The 16122-nt window shown below is 52.8% G+C and overlaps 1 protein-coding gene across 4 annotated transcripts in view; it reads left to right on the top strand.

The window, feature by feature from the left end:
• The window catches only part of OGDH (oxoglutarate dehydrogenase), a 31989-nt gene that overhangs the window by 15317 nt on the left and 550 nt on the right, over positions 1–16122 (top strand). For 2 of the 4 annotated variants that reach the window (XM_063420739.1, XM_063420740.1), the window contains exons 5-22: positions 3621–3665; positions 5661–5776; positions 6861–7015; positions 7409–7555; positions 8015–8105; positions 8990–9169; positions 10208–10336; positions 10889–11068; positions 11238–11390; positions 12084–12186; positions 12401–12529; positions 13450–13600; positions 13696–13823; positions 13911–14089; positions 14228–14299; positions 14776–14898; positions 15441–15513; positions 15938–16101. In XM_063420739.1, coding sequence (XP_063276809.1) covers positions 3621–3665; positions 5661–5776; positions 6861–7015; positions 7409–7555; positions 8015–8105; positions 8990–9169; positions 10208–10336; positions 10889–11068; positions 11238–11390; positions 12084–12186; positions 12401–12529; positions 13450–13600; positions 13696–13823; positions 13911–14089; positions 14228–14299; positions 14776–14898; positions 15441–15513; positions 15938–16101 — 2318 coding nt within the window. The remainder of the gene's footprint in view (positions 1–3620; positions 3666–5660; positions 5777–6860; positions 7016–7408; positions 7556–8014; positions 8106–8989; positions 9170–10207; positions 10337–10888; positions 11069–11237; positions 11391–12083; positions 12187–12400; positions 12530–13449; positions 13601–13695; positions 13824–13910; positions 14090–14227; positions 14300–14775; positions 14899–15440; positions 15514–15937; positions 16102–16122) is intronic. The other 2 variants (XM_063420741.1, XM_063420742.1) reach the window with 1 other exon arrangement.

The following is a 16122-nucleotide window of genomic DNA, read 5'->3' as shown; positions in this document are numbered from 1 at the left end:
AAGACTTTTTAGATAAACTGAAAGCCACTCACCATGAATAGGTGGTGGAGAGGATGAGGAAAGGCTTTTCCAACTCAGGGTTTTTGGCCTCTGCTGTGGGCACTACTGTTTTGAAGCAGAGCAGGAGAGGCGAGCCCTGCAGCCTTATGCCTGGTGGATGTGTATCCCTTTTGAGAGTCGAGCAGGGTCTGGATGAAACCCAGAGTGAGTTAGCTGTGAGTGGTGGCAGTGACAGCTGTCCCTTGCCAGGAAACGAAGCCAGGTGTGGGGAGCAGAGTTACTGTGCTGCTCAGGAAGTCATAGACTCACTGAGTGGTCTAGATTGGAAGGGAGTTTAAGAGGTCAGCTAGTCTAACCCCACTGCCAGAGGCAGGGACACCTTTCACTAGACCAGGTTGCCCCAAGCCCTGTCCAACCTGTTTGTGAACATTTCCAGGGATGGGGCATCCACAGCTGCTCTGAGCAGCCTGTGCTAGGGCCTCTCCACCCTCACAGGGAAGAATTTCTTCCTTATTTCTCCCCAATCACTGACATACCCTTTGTCAATGTGCAACCCTTGTCCCTGGTTCTGGCACTTCAGACCCTGGTAAAAAGTCTCTCTGCTTCCTTCCCATAAGTCCCTTTATAGACTGAAAGGTCACAACAGGATCTCCTGGAGCTTTCTCTCCTCCAGGCTTGACACCCCCAGCTTTCCCAGCCTATCTCCATAGTAGAGGCGCTCCAGACCTTCAAGCATCTCCATGGCCTCCTCTGGACTTGTTCCAGCAGATCTACGTCTGTCTTGCCCTGGGGACCCCGGGGGTGGAGGCAGCACTGGTGGGGTCTCACCTGAGTGAAGCAGAGGGATAGAATGACCCCCTCAGCCTGCTGGTCACACTTCCGATGCAGCCCAGGACATGTATGGATTTCTGGGTTGTCAGTGCATGTGGCTGGCTCATGTCCAGCTTCTTATCCACCAGGACCTCAAAGTCCTTCTCTACAGAACTGCTTTCCATCCCTCCATCCCTCCATGCTGGGACTGGGGATTGCTCCAACCCTTGCATTTGGCATTGTTGAACTTCATGAAGTTCCTTCCCATAGTCCCTCTCTTCCAGTCTGTCCAAGTCCCTCTGGCATCTTGTCCCTCCAGCATGTCACTGCAACACTTAGTGGTATCACCTGGCTGAGGGTGCCCTTCATTCCACTGTCCATATCATTGATGGAGGATTTAAACCCTACTGATCCCAGCAGAGACCCTTGAGAGCACTGTTCCTTACTGCTCTCCACTTGTACATTAAGCTCACAGGTCTGCTTCAGGGGAAGGTCAGTTCAGAGGGAAAGTCAGCTCAGAGAGCTGCTGAGTCTGCTGGTTCCTCAGGAGCCAGGTGTGTTCCAGCCATGTCCTGGCTTCAGAGGATGCAGAGCCCAGTGTAATCCAAGAGCAAGTCTTCCCTGGCAGCACCAGCCAACCCTCTGGGCTGGAGCCATGTACAGCTGTAACGACATCTGGGGGAAGCAGTCCAGCCTCCATTTATCCTGCATCCCCAGGGTGAGTTGCCACAAGCCAAGCAGTGTGTCCCAGTGTGGCTCACAGTGGCTCACTGTGGTGCGAAGCATTCAGGCATAGCTAGTCCATAGGCATTGGCTGGAAGGAACCTCAGCATGGGATCTCTTGTGTCTGAGCAAGCCCTTAAGCTGAATTGCTGTTCCTTTGTGGCTTTCATATTAAAATACCTGTCATTGTGGCTACTGCTGTTGATTTGCTTCCCAGAAATCCATGAATTCGTAGGAAATAATGAGTCCTGGGAACAGGATATAATGGTGGCAGCTGCCAGCTCATGCTGGGGTTGTGTCTCATACTAGAACCCCAGACTCAGGTGGCTAGATCTTAGCAAAAGACTTTTTTTCTTTTTAAATTTTGCTATAAGTATTATTTATACTGAGTAGATTTTCCTGTGGTATTCTTACCTTGGAAAACTTCATCTAGTCAATCCTAACTGTAACTGGGTGAACTTAACTTGCAAATAGTGTTCAGGAAGTGGGGGAGAAGCTGCGGTGGTGCAGAACACAGAACTACAGCTGGGCCTAAGGTTGGGTGTTGCCTGCTTGTGGCAGAAAAAGCCAATTTCTAAGCAGATCCTGCTGATTTTTTTTTTCTCTCTCTTTGAAAGAATATGTAGCACTTGACAGGGTGGTTGGTGGTTAATAACAGGAGTGGTTTTGAAACTTGGAAACAATCTTGTTTCCTCTTTCTGAACAGTGAAGTCCTTTTAAAGGTCAGCTTTTGTGGTGTGATCACAGTTGCTAACAGTTTAAGTGGCAGTGCTGTGATTCAAAGGAGTTGGATCATTAATCTCAGAAATTGATCCTTCTTCTCAATTACCTTTTGTTTAGCAATTGGTTTGATTCTGGTTTGGAAGCTCTCTTTGGATTAAGCAGTGTGATCTTTGGAGAAAATGTGATCAGGGAGAAAACCTGCCCAAGGCTACTCAGTTTGAGAAGTGTTGGGGCTGGAGCCACCCAATTCCTTTTTCTCATCTTTTCTATTCAAAAAAAGCAAAGTAATCTCATCCTGGTCTTCCACTGCAGCTGGTCTGGCGTGGTGTGTAAAACAAGGACAAGATGACTACAGGAACTCAGTGTGACCCTGAAAATAGAAAGAAATAATACTTTAGCATGCTGAAATCTGGGTGGTGTGTGGAAGACTGTGTGTGTTTAAGTGTCTGTCTTATCTGGTGTGTCCAAGTGTCCCATGGAAGGCAGCTGCCTCTGCCTCACGCTAAAGGGAATTGATGGAAATCCTCCTCCAGCTCAGGAAGAGCCAGGCAAGACCCTGCAGGGAGCTGGGCTTGAGGTGCTCCCACTTTCCTATTCCCCGCTTTGGGGAAATGTCTGATTTTCCCTGCTGACCCAAAGGATAAATGTTTCCAAGGCCTTTTTTGTAACCCAGGTGAGATTGAGGCACTTGGGTTACCTAACCTTGCCTGGCAGGCAGCTCTGGTGTTGCATGCTTGCCCACTGCTCCAGTGTGCTGGCACTCCTGCCTGCACCAAGCATGCTTCAGAAGAGATGGCTCTGCATGCCTGCTGCGCCACTGTCTTCCTCATGAACCACCTCCTTGTTAACACCCCAATCCTCCTCCTCTGTGCAAAGGCAGCACCCTCACCCCCGTGGGTTGACCTTGAAATTCTCCCAGCAGCACAAGCAGAGCAAACCCTCTGGAACAGGTGTTGGTGGGAGGCAGCCCCCAGCTCTGCAGAGGGTCCCAATCCCTGTGATGCAGCTTTGGCAGGATGCTTTCAGTCATGGCAAATGGAGATGCCAGGCCACCCTCTCTCCCGTCAAGGTGCAAGAGGAGATCTCAAACCATGCAGCTCAACTGCTCCCCAGTGTCTGATGCCCTGCTTCCCCTCCTGCTCTTCCCTCCTCTCATCAGACTTCCCACCAGGATTTTTTTTCTACCTAGTGTGTAGTCATCCTCCATCTCTGCCTTTTTGCCTCTGATTTTGACTGTATTTTAAATACTATATTTTTTTGACTTTCCATGACTAGTTTTTACAGTTCCAGGGGTTTCTTTACTAACTTTGACTGCATCTCTCTATCTTCTCCCTTTCTGCATCCCCCACCCTGCCTCCCCCCAGATCTCGCAGTGTTCAAGGAGCGGCTGAGAGTGTTAACAGTAGGAGGTATGCAATTAATGAGCCCTTAACCCTCTGGAGTGCAGGACTCTCTTTGAATAGGTTATTCTGGGCATGAACTGAGCTGGTAAAGTGGACCCCTCCCATCTCCCACCATTCCTGAGTTTTGTGACAGGTTTTATTTTTAATTTCTACTCGAAGTCTTGATGTAGGTGTGTGGTTAGTGAAACTTTGCCTTATAAAAATCCTCAGCTTGAGCCTTGCTGGCCTTTTCTATGCTGTGTTTGCATGCCTGGCTTGCTAGAGTACCTGTTTTGCTGTGAATATTAATTTTTCAAGGCCTCAATCTCCCTCATTGGTTCAAGGCTCATAAAAATCCAAAGTGTCTTCTGGATTTGTCACAGGGAAAATTTGGCAGCTCGTCCCTTGTCTTCCTCCATCCAGTAATGTTGCTGCCTATAAATACTGAGAGTTGTCAGAGCTGGCAGGCTGCAGCAAAGAACAAACAAAGTTGGCTTAGATGTCCTAAAACTCCATATAAAATCTGATACTTCCCAAAGTGTGCCAGAGTGTCTTCAAAGCATCACAGCAGAACAAGCTAAAGCCCTATGCTGCAGGTCTGCAAGCATCAGCAAATTACTGAGGATTTCCTGAAACCCCTCAACAGGCAGTTTGTCTGAGATGTTCCCTGCTACCTCTCTCTGGGATTTCTGGTTTGAATGGGAACCAAAGAGAAGCCCCAGAGACATGAGGCCAAACTCTCAACTCCTGTCTGGTTCAGTGTTCCTAGGCATAGCTCCGGAGCAGAGTGGCTGGGACCAGTGGGTTACACTGCCCTGCCATGTTTAGATGGTGGTCCCCATCCCTTCCCTAAAAGAACCCCCAGCTGGGGTCGTGGGCTGGTGTGGAGGAAGCTGGGAGATGTAGTGGTATGTGTCTCTTCTGCAGCTACTGCTCTGGGCTTAGGAAACACCTTGGGACCCAGCCTTGTTGGGAGTTTGGGAGGGATGAGCAGGAGCCTGAAAGAGGTGCCAGGGCTGTAGACCCACTCCTTCATCCAAGCTCCTGCTTTAGAAGGGTCATGGGACTCTCCAAATCCTGGACCTTTGCAGAAAGCTTCTGGCTTTGGTTTAGCAAAGTCAGCACTGTCCCTCCTCCTCTGTGCTTCAGTTTCCCCAAAGCCAACTGTAAGCTTCAGTGGGTAGTGAGGCACCTTGGATGGCTTTGGGGTACAGCAGGACTCGCCTGCAGCCCTAAATCCCAATCTCCAGCTCTTGAGGCCTGTTTGGCCCCTCTCCAGGCCCAGCTCAGCTCCCCACAGCCCCCATAACATGAGTAGAAGCTGCCTCCAAATCATCAGCTGCCAGTGCCAAAGGGAGGAGGTTTGCTGAGCAGAGCTGGGCAAAAAGCTCTAATTAAAAAGCTGTTGATTGGGGTGAAAGGGTACCAGGGCAGCCAAACACCTGAGTGGCTGCTGGCCAACCTGCTCCCAGGCTGAGCTATTCAGGAGAGTCCATCAGAGCCCTATTTCTCTTTCTTGCTTCTCTGTCTCTCCCGCCTTGGGGCTTTTGTCTGTTTGGTTGTGTCTGTTTTAACTGTTTCCTTCTCTGTATTGACTCTCCATTTTTAATTCCCCATTATGTGCCGACACCTCTGATGTGCTTGGTGACTCCTCAATTCCTGTTTCTTTTCTCTCCCTCTGTTATAATTTGTTGTGTATTTTTTGTGTTCTTGGGGCTCCAAATTCCCTGACTCACCCTGGATTTTAATTGCCCATTTCCATGCATATACATTGCTTTGTGGTTCGTTTCCTGCGGTGCCTTCCATAATAACTCATTGTTCCGTGCCTAATGTCTTTTTGTTTAATTATGGCTTGGTTTTTATCCATATAAACCTCCTTCATGCTTATTATTTTTTTATGCTGCTTTTTTTTTTGTACCTTTCCCACCTCCCCCAAATGTACCTGGTCCCTGTGTGATGGTATCCCCGTCCCTCTTCCTTCCTTCTTTCTCTTGCTTGTCCCACCCATGACAAATCCTGCAGGCTTTTACGGTCTGGATGAATCTGACCTCGACAAAGTTTTCCACTTGCCCACAACCACTTTCATCGGCGGAAATGAATCGGCTCTTCCACTCCGGGAAATCATCCGTCGGCTGGAGGTGAGGAGGGCAGGGGTCTATACCAGACCTGTGTGCAGCCAGGGACAGGGGCAGAGCAGTTGTCTTTGGAAAGTCCTGCGTCAACCTGCACGTTATAAGATTTTCAGTTTGGGAACTGGTTCTCCGCACTCGCCCCACTCACAAGAGCCACCTCAAGTAACCTGCTCTGCATTGCAGCAACATGCTTGGTTTGCCCAAGGTGGAGCAAACCCCAGGCAGCTAGATATAGCCTTTTTTGAAACCTCTCCAGCTATGCTTTCCAGTTTGAAGCAGCAGCTGGTGCTGGCACAGGAGGAGTGGGCTGGAGGCCAGTGATCCCCTCTCCTGGCACTGCAGCAGTGTTGCTGTCCTGCATGGACGTCCATCAGAGGATCTTGGTGCAGGTTTGAGATCCCTGGGGCTGAGGTTTCCAGCTTGTGCAGGCAGTTCCCCTTTTCTGCCAGATTTCATGCCCTCCTGTGCTTGGACTGATCTCAAGCAGCTCTCAGGCATGCTGCAGGCTGCTCAGATGGTCTCTGCTGAGGCTAGTTGACCTTGGAAGAAGTAAAACTGTGCCAACATCTTAGTTCAGCTGCAGGAATGGGCTCCTCATTGTGGGATGAGCTTCTTCTGATTCTCCCCTGCCCTGTGATGTGTGATTTCGGACTGCTCACAGATGATGCCACCAAGAGGGAAAATCTCTCCTCTGAGGTGGATGTAAAGGACTTGAGGGGCTGACTGTGGGCCCCTCAGGGAAGGGGAATTAAACAGCTTGATGCTTGATACATGTACACGGTACGAGCTGCTCTGCAGCATCCTGGAACATGCTCTGCCACATCCCTTTTCCTGGGAATACAACTCAAACAAGGCTCCTAAATCAGGGCTGTTGCAGGGCTGGCAGCTGGGTTCCCCCCACAATCCCCCTCCAGGTGCCAGGCATGAGGGTCAGTATCTCTGCTGGTATAGAAGGGGCTCTTTGGCAGAAAGGGTAAAGGGCCGCTGGCCCTGTGATCCAGTGGGGTGCTGCAAGTGCCAGTCCTTTGGGGGGTTGAGGTGCTGAAGCCCTGGCTGTTGTCTGATGGCCCTTTATTTCCTGTTGGAACAGATGGCATACTGCCAGCACATTGGTGTGGAGTTTATGTTCATCAATGACCTGGAGCAGTGCCAGTGGATCCGGCAGAAGTTTGAGACCCCAGGCATCATGCAGTTCACCAATGAAGAGAAGCGCACGCTGCTGGCCAGGCTGGTCCGCTCCACCAGGTACCCTGGGGGGGTTTCACCTTTTCCGTATCTTCCCCAGGAGGTTTGCTCCCAGCCAGAGTGATGCAGTCACCAGCTGAGTCACATCTTGACATCATCTGTCACCATCAGCTTAATGAGCACGTTGGCTGCCAGTCAGCTGCCAGTCTGGCAGGCTCAGGTGCTGGCAAACAGCCTGAAAGAAAAGGTCTTAAAATGAGGATTAAGTGCAGCACAGTGTTGGAGTGGGGGAAAATGGCCAGCTGAGCTCTGTGGGAAGACAGTGAAGTGACTGTTGTGCACTGCATGGTATCAGCTTGAGCATCAGTCAGTGCTGTGGCTCCCTTGTCCTATCTCTGGTTTCTGCCCTCAGCTGTAGCCGTGGCATTGATCCGTCCTCTCTTTGCCTTCTAGGTTTGAGGAGTTTCTCCATCGGAAATGGTCTTCAGAGAAGCGTTTTGGTCTGGAGGGATGCGAAGTGCTGATCCCAGCCTTAAAGACCATTATTGATAAGTCAAGTGAGAAGGGAGTGGATTATGTGATCATGGGGATGCCCCACAGGTAACCTTGCCTCAAGCCATGGTGCTGCTTGGTGCGGGTAAAAGGCGGGGGGTGCTGCTGGGGTTTGGTACTGGAGAGCACACTGGTTTCTGCCATCACTTCATTAATCTTGGTTAGTGATGAACCTCAGATAGAGAGATCAGACCTTGGCTGCTCTCTGCTCATCAGGCTCTTTCCAGCTTCTTTGTAAATTGATCCAGAGATGGCTGGTGGCTTGAGGTCAGAGCTGGAATCATGGTGGAATCCCAGCATCTGCCCACTCTGGGGCATCACAGCAAGTATGTAGGAGGTGGTGTTGGCCAAACCATCCCTGTGCTGAGGGATCTTCAGACTCCTTCTGGGGAGTTCCCATCTCTGGGTGACCCCACAGCCATCGCAGGAGGTGTGGGCTGTGGCAGTGGGGGTTGTAGGTCACCGTCCAGCACTCAATGGCTGTGAGCAATGGCCTTGCTTTTGCAGGGGACGCCTGAATGTTCTTGCCAACGTGATCAGGAAGGAGCTGGAGCAGATCTTCTGCCAGTTTGACTCCAAGCTGGAGGCTGCTGATGAGGTGAGCTTCTACCCTGCCTGCAGCAGGCTGCTGCTGTCTGTCCCTGAGCAGTCTGTGGCTGGACTATGCCACTGCTTCTGGTGTCACTCAGTGGCACTGATGTTGCAAGGATTTCCATGTTGCAAGCACACCTGGGTGATGGGAGTCTTTGTAGAGGTGCCAGTGCTGGTCTGTCCTTGCCTGTCCTGGGAGTGACATTTTGGTGTCTCCAGCACAAGCTTGGCTGTTGGCAGCTCTCCAGGGCATGAAGCAGCTTTGGGGTAGATGCTGAGACAATGGGTAAATGGCTAGGCACAGAAGTTAATTTGTGCCCCTAGAGTCCCCATCTGGGGTTCTAAAGCAGATCCAAAAGCAGCTCTGTCACTGCAATAAACTCACGCTCCAAAGCTTCAGCATCATAAGCTGGGATGATTTGGCTTTTGAGAAGCTGTGCTGGGCTGGCTTGATCCTGCCATGGCCTTCAGTGGGATTTCAAAGTGAGAAAGCAGCAGCCTGGGGCCTCAAGGTGCCCTGATGGGGTACCTGGCTGCATATTGGGAATGGTGCCATGGATAGCCGTGCTGCTGCAGTGTGGGTAGAGCTCAGGGAAGCGTTACCTGTTATTCAGGGTCTTTTCCCAACCCACCACACTTGCTTTATCCCCCACACCTTCAGCTGTATTTAAATGGGCTGGGTGCATCTCTGAAGTCAGTAGTGGCTTGGCACCTGGAACAGGCTTTCCTAGGTGCCAGTTCAGCTCCTGCAGTGAGTGCCTGCTGTGTTGTGGCAGTACCTCCAAAAAATACCCCCCTCCTCCAGCCTTGGGGTCAGCACTCCTCTGTCTCCTTCCAGGACCCAAAAGCTACTCATGCTCCTAGGGGTGACTCTCTTCTCCTCTCCACCAGGGCTCCGGTGATGTGAAGTACCACCTGGGAATGTACCATCGGCGGATTAACCGTGTCACTGACAGGAACATCACCCTTTCCTTGGTGGCAAATCCTTCTCATTTGGAAGCAGCTGATCCTGTTGTTCAAGGCAAGACTAAGGCAGAGCAGTTTTACTGTGGGGACACAGAGGGCAAGAAGGTGAGTGCTGCTCAAATGCGTGTGGTGAAGTGGCCTAGGCTGGATGGATTTTGGTGGAGACAGGCTGGTGGGAAAGTGAAATAACTTGTCTGCTTTCTGTTTGATGTGTCCCTTCCCCTGCTGTCGCCCTCAGTTTGCTCCCCCATCCTTTCCTTATGTTTTGGGAGATAACTTTGAGAGGGGCTTGCCCACCCTAGGCTCCCATTGCTGCGTTTCTTCATCTCTGAACTGACTAAGCTGGTCTATGGGCACAGCAAATGCACAACCCCTGACTAGAAGACAGGGACATGAGGGGAACCCCAAGGCAATCCAAGCACCACACCTCATAGGGCTTAGCAGCAGGATGTCATTGTGACTAGAGATAACCATTTCTAGGACTGGGAAAGCTGGAGCTGGCAACAGGAGGCAGTTCTCCACACCCTGGTGGAAAGGGGCTGTGGGGAGTTGTGTGATTCATTGCAGACCTGTCTCCAACCCCAAGAAGTGGAAGAGTGAGATCCAAAGTGCTTCCCTCCCTCCTACACCCCAAGGACTGGATATAAATAGATAGATCCTGTCCTCGCCTGGCAGGCGGTGTCCTCAGCCAGCCCCTGGTGTGGTGACAAAATAATGTCAGTGGCTCTGAAGCTCTTGGGCCTGCTCCTGCCCATGGGCTTGTGGGCTGAAAGTGTGAGGGAACAGAGCTTTCTTACCTCTCTTCCTCCAGTGAGAAAAAGGCTTTGCTTTGGGATGTATGTGTTTGGGAATGGGACCTGCTACCCAGCTGAGGCATACTGGGTGTTGTTTTGCTGGCTGCTCAGGGTGTCCCAAGGGTGCTGCCCTTGCTGGGGAGGGGCTGGTGGCCACAGTCTCTGCCCAGTGGTGTGTCTGCCACTGGCTGACTCCACTCCCATCCCCTGAGAAAGCATTGGATGTGTTTATGAACTGCTCCTTGTCCTTTCTGGGATGCTGAAAGCTCGTGGGGAGGAGAGCTGGGCCCTTTCCTGGTGATGCCCTGCTCACTGTCCCTGATGACTGCCATGGCTTCCCCTCTCCCAGGTGATGTCCATCCTCCTGCATGGAGATGCTGCATTTGCAGGGCAGGGCATTGTGTATGAGACATTTCACCTGAGTGACCTTCCCTCCTACACCACCCACGGCACTGTCCATGTTGTGGTCAACAACCAGGTGAGGAGCAAATACCCTGTGCCTGTGGGTCCCTGGCAGAGCTGTCTCTGCAGGCTGTGGGGCAGGGAATAGCTGGAACCAGCAGCAGCTGTTTCCCTGCCAGTGTTCCTGGCAAGAGCCCTAACCTGGGGTCAACAAGAGGTACTTCTCACCCAGCTGCTCAACAGCAGCAGCTTTTGAGCCCAGTCTGGTGCACAGGTGATACAACCTGATGCTCAGTGTGCAAGGACTGATAGGGCTGATCCTAACTGCCACCACGGAAACCAGAGGCATTTCGCTGGGACCAGCCTGTCCCCACAGCTGCAGCAGGTACCAAAATCTGACACTGTGTCCAAACACAGGAGACAGGCAGGTTGTGCATCCACAGCCCAGCTGCAAAAGCTGAGCTGCCCTTGGAGCTGTGTGGACAGTTTCCCGGGACAGCAAAATGCAGCTGCCTCACACCAAACCAGCTGTGACATCAGTGTCCAAAGAAGGAGCTGCATAGCAAAGCTGTGTCCCAAATCCAGTTGGTAAAACTGTGCTCATCCTGTTTCCCCTCACTTGCTACAGATTGGCTTCACAACAGACCCGCGGATGGCCCGCTCCTCCCCATACCCAACTGACGTAGCCCGTGTGGTCAATGCGCCGATCTTCCATGTCAATGCAGATGACCCTGAGGCCGTTGTCTATGTGTGCAATGTAGCAGCAGAATGGCGAAGCACCTTCCACAAGGACGTGGTGGTGGATTTGGTGAGGAATGTGGCACAAGTCTCTGAAGCTGGGACACTGTGAGGGCTATGCTTGGGTCCCTCCTAGGCTGCTTGGGACCTTCCCTCACATGACCTAGGTAGCTCCCAAGTGCTTTTAGAGTGGTAGGTCACAGGCATCTGCGTTCAAAGGCTCTTTCCTTTCCTGGCAGGTTTGTTACAGGCGCAACGGGCACAATGAGATGGATGAACCTATGTTCACGCAACCCCTGATGTACAAACAGATCCGGAAACAGAAGCCAGTGTTGCAGAAATACGCAGAGCTGCTGATTTCCCAGGGGGTGGTAAATCAGCCAGAGTATGAGGTACCATCTGTGGAGCCTGAAAGGAAAACTGCTGGTGGTGTCTTCAGGGAAAACCACTTGTGTGGTTCACACCTGGATGTGAATCATATGAAGGGCCCACATGGGCCTACAGGAACCATGTGCTTGTGCTTGTAACTTAACAGTGGCAGAGCTGTGCTGGGGTTGGGCACATGCTGCAGATTTGGCAGTGATGGAGTTCGGAGCCAAGGCTCGTCCTTGAACTGTGCCAGCTCTGAAAAGTGTAGGAACATCTAGGTCAAGGATCACCCTGTGATCAGTGTGGAACAGTTGCAGTGGCAGCTCTGGGCCACTGCAGCACAGGCAGGTCCCAGTCCTCAGGATTGGTGTGGCCATGGGTATCTGGGGCAGATCCTGTCCTGGTTCTGCTGCTTGGGCAGCTCATGATGCAGAGGCTCTGCCAGCCCTGCTTGCCCTGGCACCACCTTTCAACATCAGTTGGGTTGAATACAAGATGTCAGTGCTGAATGTAGCAGAGCTATGCCTTGGAGTACCTGAGTCTCAGCTGTAGCTGTACTCTCTGAGGCTGAACTGCACAGCTTTGGGACTTCCTGCTGTGGGGACCACCTCTGCCCTATATCACCCTTGCAAGCATACACTGAGGTCTTTGGGCTCAACACCCTTGTCTGAAGATCCCCTGTTAATGTTTTTTTGCCTCCTGGTTCTACCTTTCAGGAGGAAATTGCCAAGTATGATAAGATTTGTGAGGAGGCCCATGCCAGATCCAAGGATGAGAAGATCTTGCACATCAAGCACTGGCTGGACTCACCTTGGCCAGGTAAGGCACTAGCAGCAATTCGGAGGCCATAGCAAAGCACTTGGCTTCTCTAGAGCCATGGCAGAGATTTTTTAGTAAACCACCCCACAGGAGGGGTTTGTGGTGCTCTTCCTTTTCCTAGCGTCCCCACCTTTGCTTGAGGGTGTCCGTGACTGAGGTCTTCCCATGGATCTGGTACATCTCCTGCAGCATGGTGTTTCTCCTTCTCCGGCAGGTTTCTTCACTTTGGATGGGCAGCCCCGAAGCATGACCTGCCCCTCCACTGGCCTCAATGAAGAGGACCTGACACACATTGGTCAAGTAGCCAGCTCGGTGCCAGTGGAGGATTTCACTATCCATGGAGGTAGGAGCTTGTGAAAGCTGTGCCAGATTGGGCATTTGTTCCAAGGAGATGTGAGATAGGGCTGGGATGTGTCCTGGAAGGAAGGGACGTATTGGATTACTTCAATATGTGTGGGCAGCAGGTCAAGGGGTGGGATCCTCCCCCTGTGTGCTGCATTCTTGAGACTCTGCCTGGAGCACATGTCTAGCTCTGGGGGCCCCAGAACAAGCAAAACCTGGACCTGTTAAGAGCAGGTCAAGAGGAGGCCTTGAAAATTATACCAGTGCTGGAGCCTCTGTGAAGGAACTCCGAGAGCTAAGTGTGTCTAGCCTGGAGGAAAGAAGGCTCCAGGGCTCCAGGAAGACCTTAGAGACCCTTCCAGTGCTTAAAGAAGCTTCTAGAGAGATGGAGGGGCACTGTGCACCAGGGCACAGAGTGACAAGACAAGGGGGAATGGTTTCCCACTGCCAGAGGGCAGTGCTAGATAGCATACTGGCGAGGAATTCTTCCCTGTGAGGGTGGGGAGGCCCTGGCACAGGTTTCCCAGAGAAGTTGTGGCTGCCTTGGAAGTGTTCAAGGGCAGGCTGGACAGAGCTTGGGGCTACTTGGTCTACTGGAAGGTGTCCCTTTTAGTGTATGAAACCCCTGTGGCAGGGGTTGGGCTGGATGGTTCTTTAAGGTTCCTTCTCACCCAGACTCTAGGAGAACTTGTTCACAAGGGAGCTGTGGGTAAGGGAAGTGCACCAAGGAATAGTTCTTTGGAGCAGATCCTTCTCTGTAGTCCTGGTTCCTCATCCATGGTTCATCTTTCCAGAAGAGGTGAATCCATTCCTCTGCCCATGGCATTTGCAGTCTGTCAGTCTGTGAGCTGGTGTGGAACAAACCTGGTGTCACTGGAGTTCTGTCCCATGCTGGCTATGAACTGGCTCCTGTCCTGGCAGGTTTGAGCCGTATTCTGAAAACCCGTGGGGAGATGGTGAAGAACCGGACAGTCGATTGGGCCTTGGCAGAGTACATGGCATTTGGCTCCCTGCTCAAAGAGGGCATCCACATCCGCCTGAGTGGCCAGGATGTTGAGAGGGGGACATTTAGGTAAGGCCCTGCTTTTGGAGGCTTTAAAGGCAATTCCAGCCCTTCTGGAAGGAATCCAAAGGCTGATGATGAAGTTACTGTTCTCTCTTTTCCAGCCATCGCCACCATGTCTTGCATGATCAGAATGTGGACAAGAGGATCTGTATCCCCATGAACCACCTCTGGCCTAACCAAGCTCCGTACACCGTCTGCAATAGCTCCCTGTCAGAGTACGGTGTCTTGGGTAAGTGAGTAGGTCTGTGTTCACTGCCCAGGGTGAGGCCACTCTAGAAGGGCAACCCAGCCCTCTCACTGCTCTTCCATTCTTCAGGATTCGAGCTGGGCTTTGCCATGGCCAGTCCCAATGCCCTGGTGCTTTGGGAAGCCCAGTTTGGGGATTTCCACAACACTGCTCAATGTATCATCGACCAGTTCATCTGTCCTGGACAGGCCAAGTGGGTCAGGCAGAATGGCATTGTCCTGCTGCTTCCCCATGGCATGGAGGGCATGGTAAGGACTCCCCTGGCTCACCCTGAAGGTGGAACCCTGGACAGTAGAGGCACAGGTTCATGACATGGCAGTGCCTGATGTCGGGTTCTCGTGCTGGCTTTGGCTCACAATGACCATCCCCCTTCTTGGTCTCCATAGGGTCCCGAGCACTCCTCTGCCCGCCCGGAGCGATTCCTGCAGATGTGCAATGATGATCCTGATGTCTTCCCTGTGAGTGGTGGCTCCCATGGTGTGGTGCTCAGCCTGGCCCTCCTGTGTCCTGGGATGGGCTGGGTGGAGGGCAGCAACACCCATGTGGGCTTAGCACAGTGGGAGGTGATGGCAGGAGGCATGGGATGTCTTGGTCTCATGCAGAGGGTTTGGGGAAGGGCCTGAACCTGGTGCCCAGGCTGGACCTCCATGGAACATGGGGCTGCGGCATAGCCTGAGGCAGAGGTGGCCCTGAAATTGGCATGAGAGGGGGTTGCTGGCTACGCCCATGGCCAGACCAAGGTGGAGGGCACAGCCCTGGAGCCTCTCACAGGGTCTCTGGGTCTCTTTGTGCTCCCCTCTGTGTGAGGGAAGGGAAGGGAAGGAAAGGGAGGGAGGGAGGGCTGGGGACCACTCCTCTCCCTGCTGCTGGAGCTGCAAGGCCAAGAGGTACCTTGTGTTTCCTGAAATCCCCTCACCTGTGCTGGCTGAGGCAGAAGCTGGATGACTTTGATGTGCGTCAGCTCTATGAGTGTAACTGGATCGTTGTGAACTGCTCCACTCCAGCCAACTTCTTCCACGTCCTCCGGCGCCAGATCCTCCTGCCCTTCCGCAAACCGGTCAGTGCCACCAGTTCGGTGCCCAGACAGGACGCTGTGTGTCCCTGCTGGACTGGGATGGGACTGGGGGCAGCTTCTTCCTGCACCTCAGACATGGACAGTTGGCCTCTGCCTGGCCAAGGCCCTCATGGTGTTCAGGACTGGCTTGGCACTTGATGCGCAGCTGTGGGCTGCAGGGACTGTGATCTAGTTCCCAAACTCCACGGGGAGATCAGGGCTGTTGGAGCAAACAGACACTGCTACATAACCTAGTTCAGCCACTTCTAGTCAGCTCCAGCCATGAGATAGGGAGGTCCCTGGTAGCCCCTCCACCTCTTCCCCAGGGGACATCCTGACTGGGATGGTTAGTGCTGTCAGGAATGGGTGCCCAATCTGGCAGAGCACTGCAGCTGAGTGAGAAGCAAATCTGCCTGGCAGCTTCTCCCTTGCTCAGGCAGGATGGGCAGGGGACGGCAGGCAACTGGCTGCTCCAGCACTGGCTTGCAGGGAGATATTTCTGGCAGGGCTGACCACCTTTCTCTGCCTCTTATCCTTCACTCCAGCTGATAATCTTCACTCCAAAGTCACTGCTGCGCCACCCCGAAGCCCGTTCCAGCTTCGACGACATGCTGCCAGGTACAAGTAGCACAGAGCTGCTTGTGTTCTCCGCACGCCACTCCACAGAGTGAAGGGCAGGAGCCTGTGGCCTTGGGTAGAGTCTGCCTAGCAGCAGCCTCCCCACGCTGGAGAGTGGCTGAGGCCAGGCCTTCTTCTTGGCACAAGGGAGCCCCCCCTCATTAAGGCTGAGCCTGGCACCCTTGGAAGACTTGGCTCAGTGGTATTTCCTCCATCATCAGCCACTTGCTGCTGGGATTTGGCTGCTCCAAGTGGCACGGGAGTTAGCAGTGGGAGTTATGCCTGTACCTGGGTCAGCTGACTCTGCCTGAGAGTCCTGACTCTGCCTGTCCTGGAAGGGGCTGGCGTGGGATGTGGGTACAATGGCTGCTGGCACAATGCTGTGAACTACTGTGGCTCAGGTTGCCATTCTCTTCCTTGGCAGGCACCCACTTTCTGCGTGTCATCCCTGACAGTGGCCCTGCAGCCCAGAATCCCGAGCAGGTGAAGCGGGTGCTGTTCTGCACCGGCAAGGTGTACTATGACCTGACCCGCGAGCGCAAGGCCCGGCAGATGGAGGCCGATGTGGCCATCACCAGGGTAGAGCAGGTGAGCAGAGTCCTGCCACTG

The sequence above is a fragment of the Prinia subflava genome, chromosome 32, assembly GCF_021018805.1.
Source record: "Prinia subflava isolate CZ2003 ecotype Zambia chromosome 32, Cam_Psub_1.2, whole genome shotgun sequence".
Lineage (NCBI taxonomy): Eukaryota > Metazoa > Chordata > Aves > Passeriformes > Cisticolidae > Prinia > Prinia subflava.
This window is presented reverse-complemented; position numbering and strand designations above follow the sequence as displayed.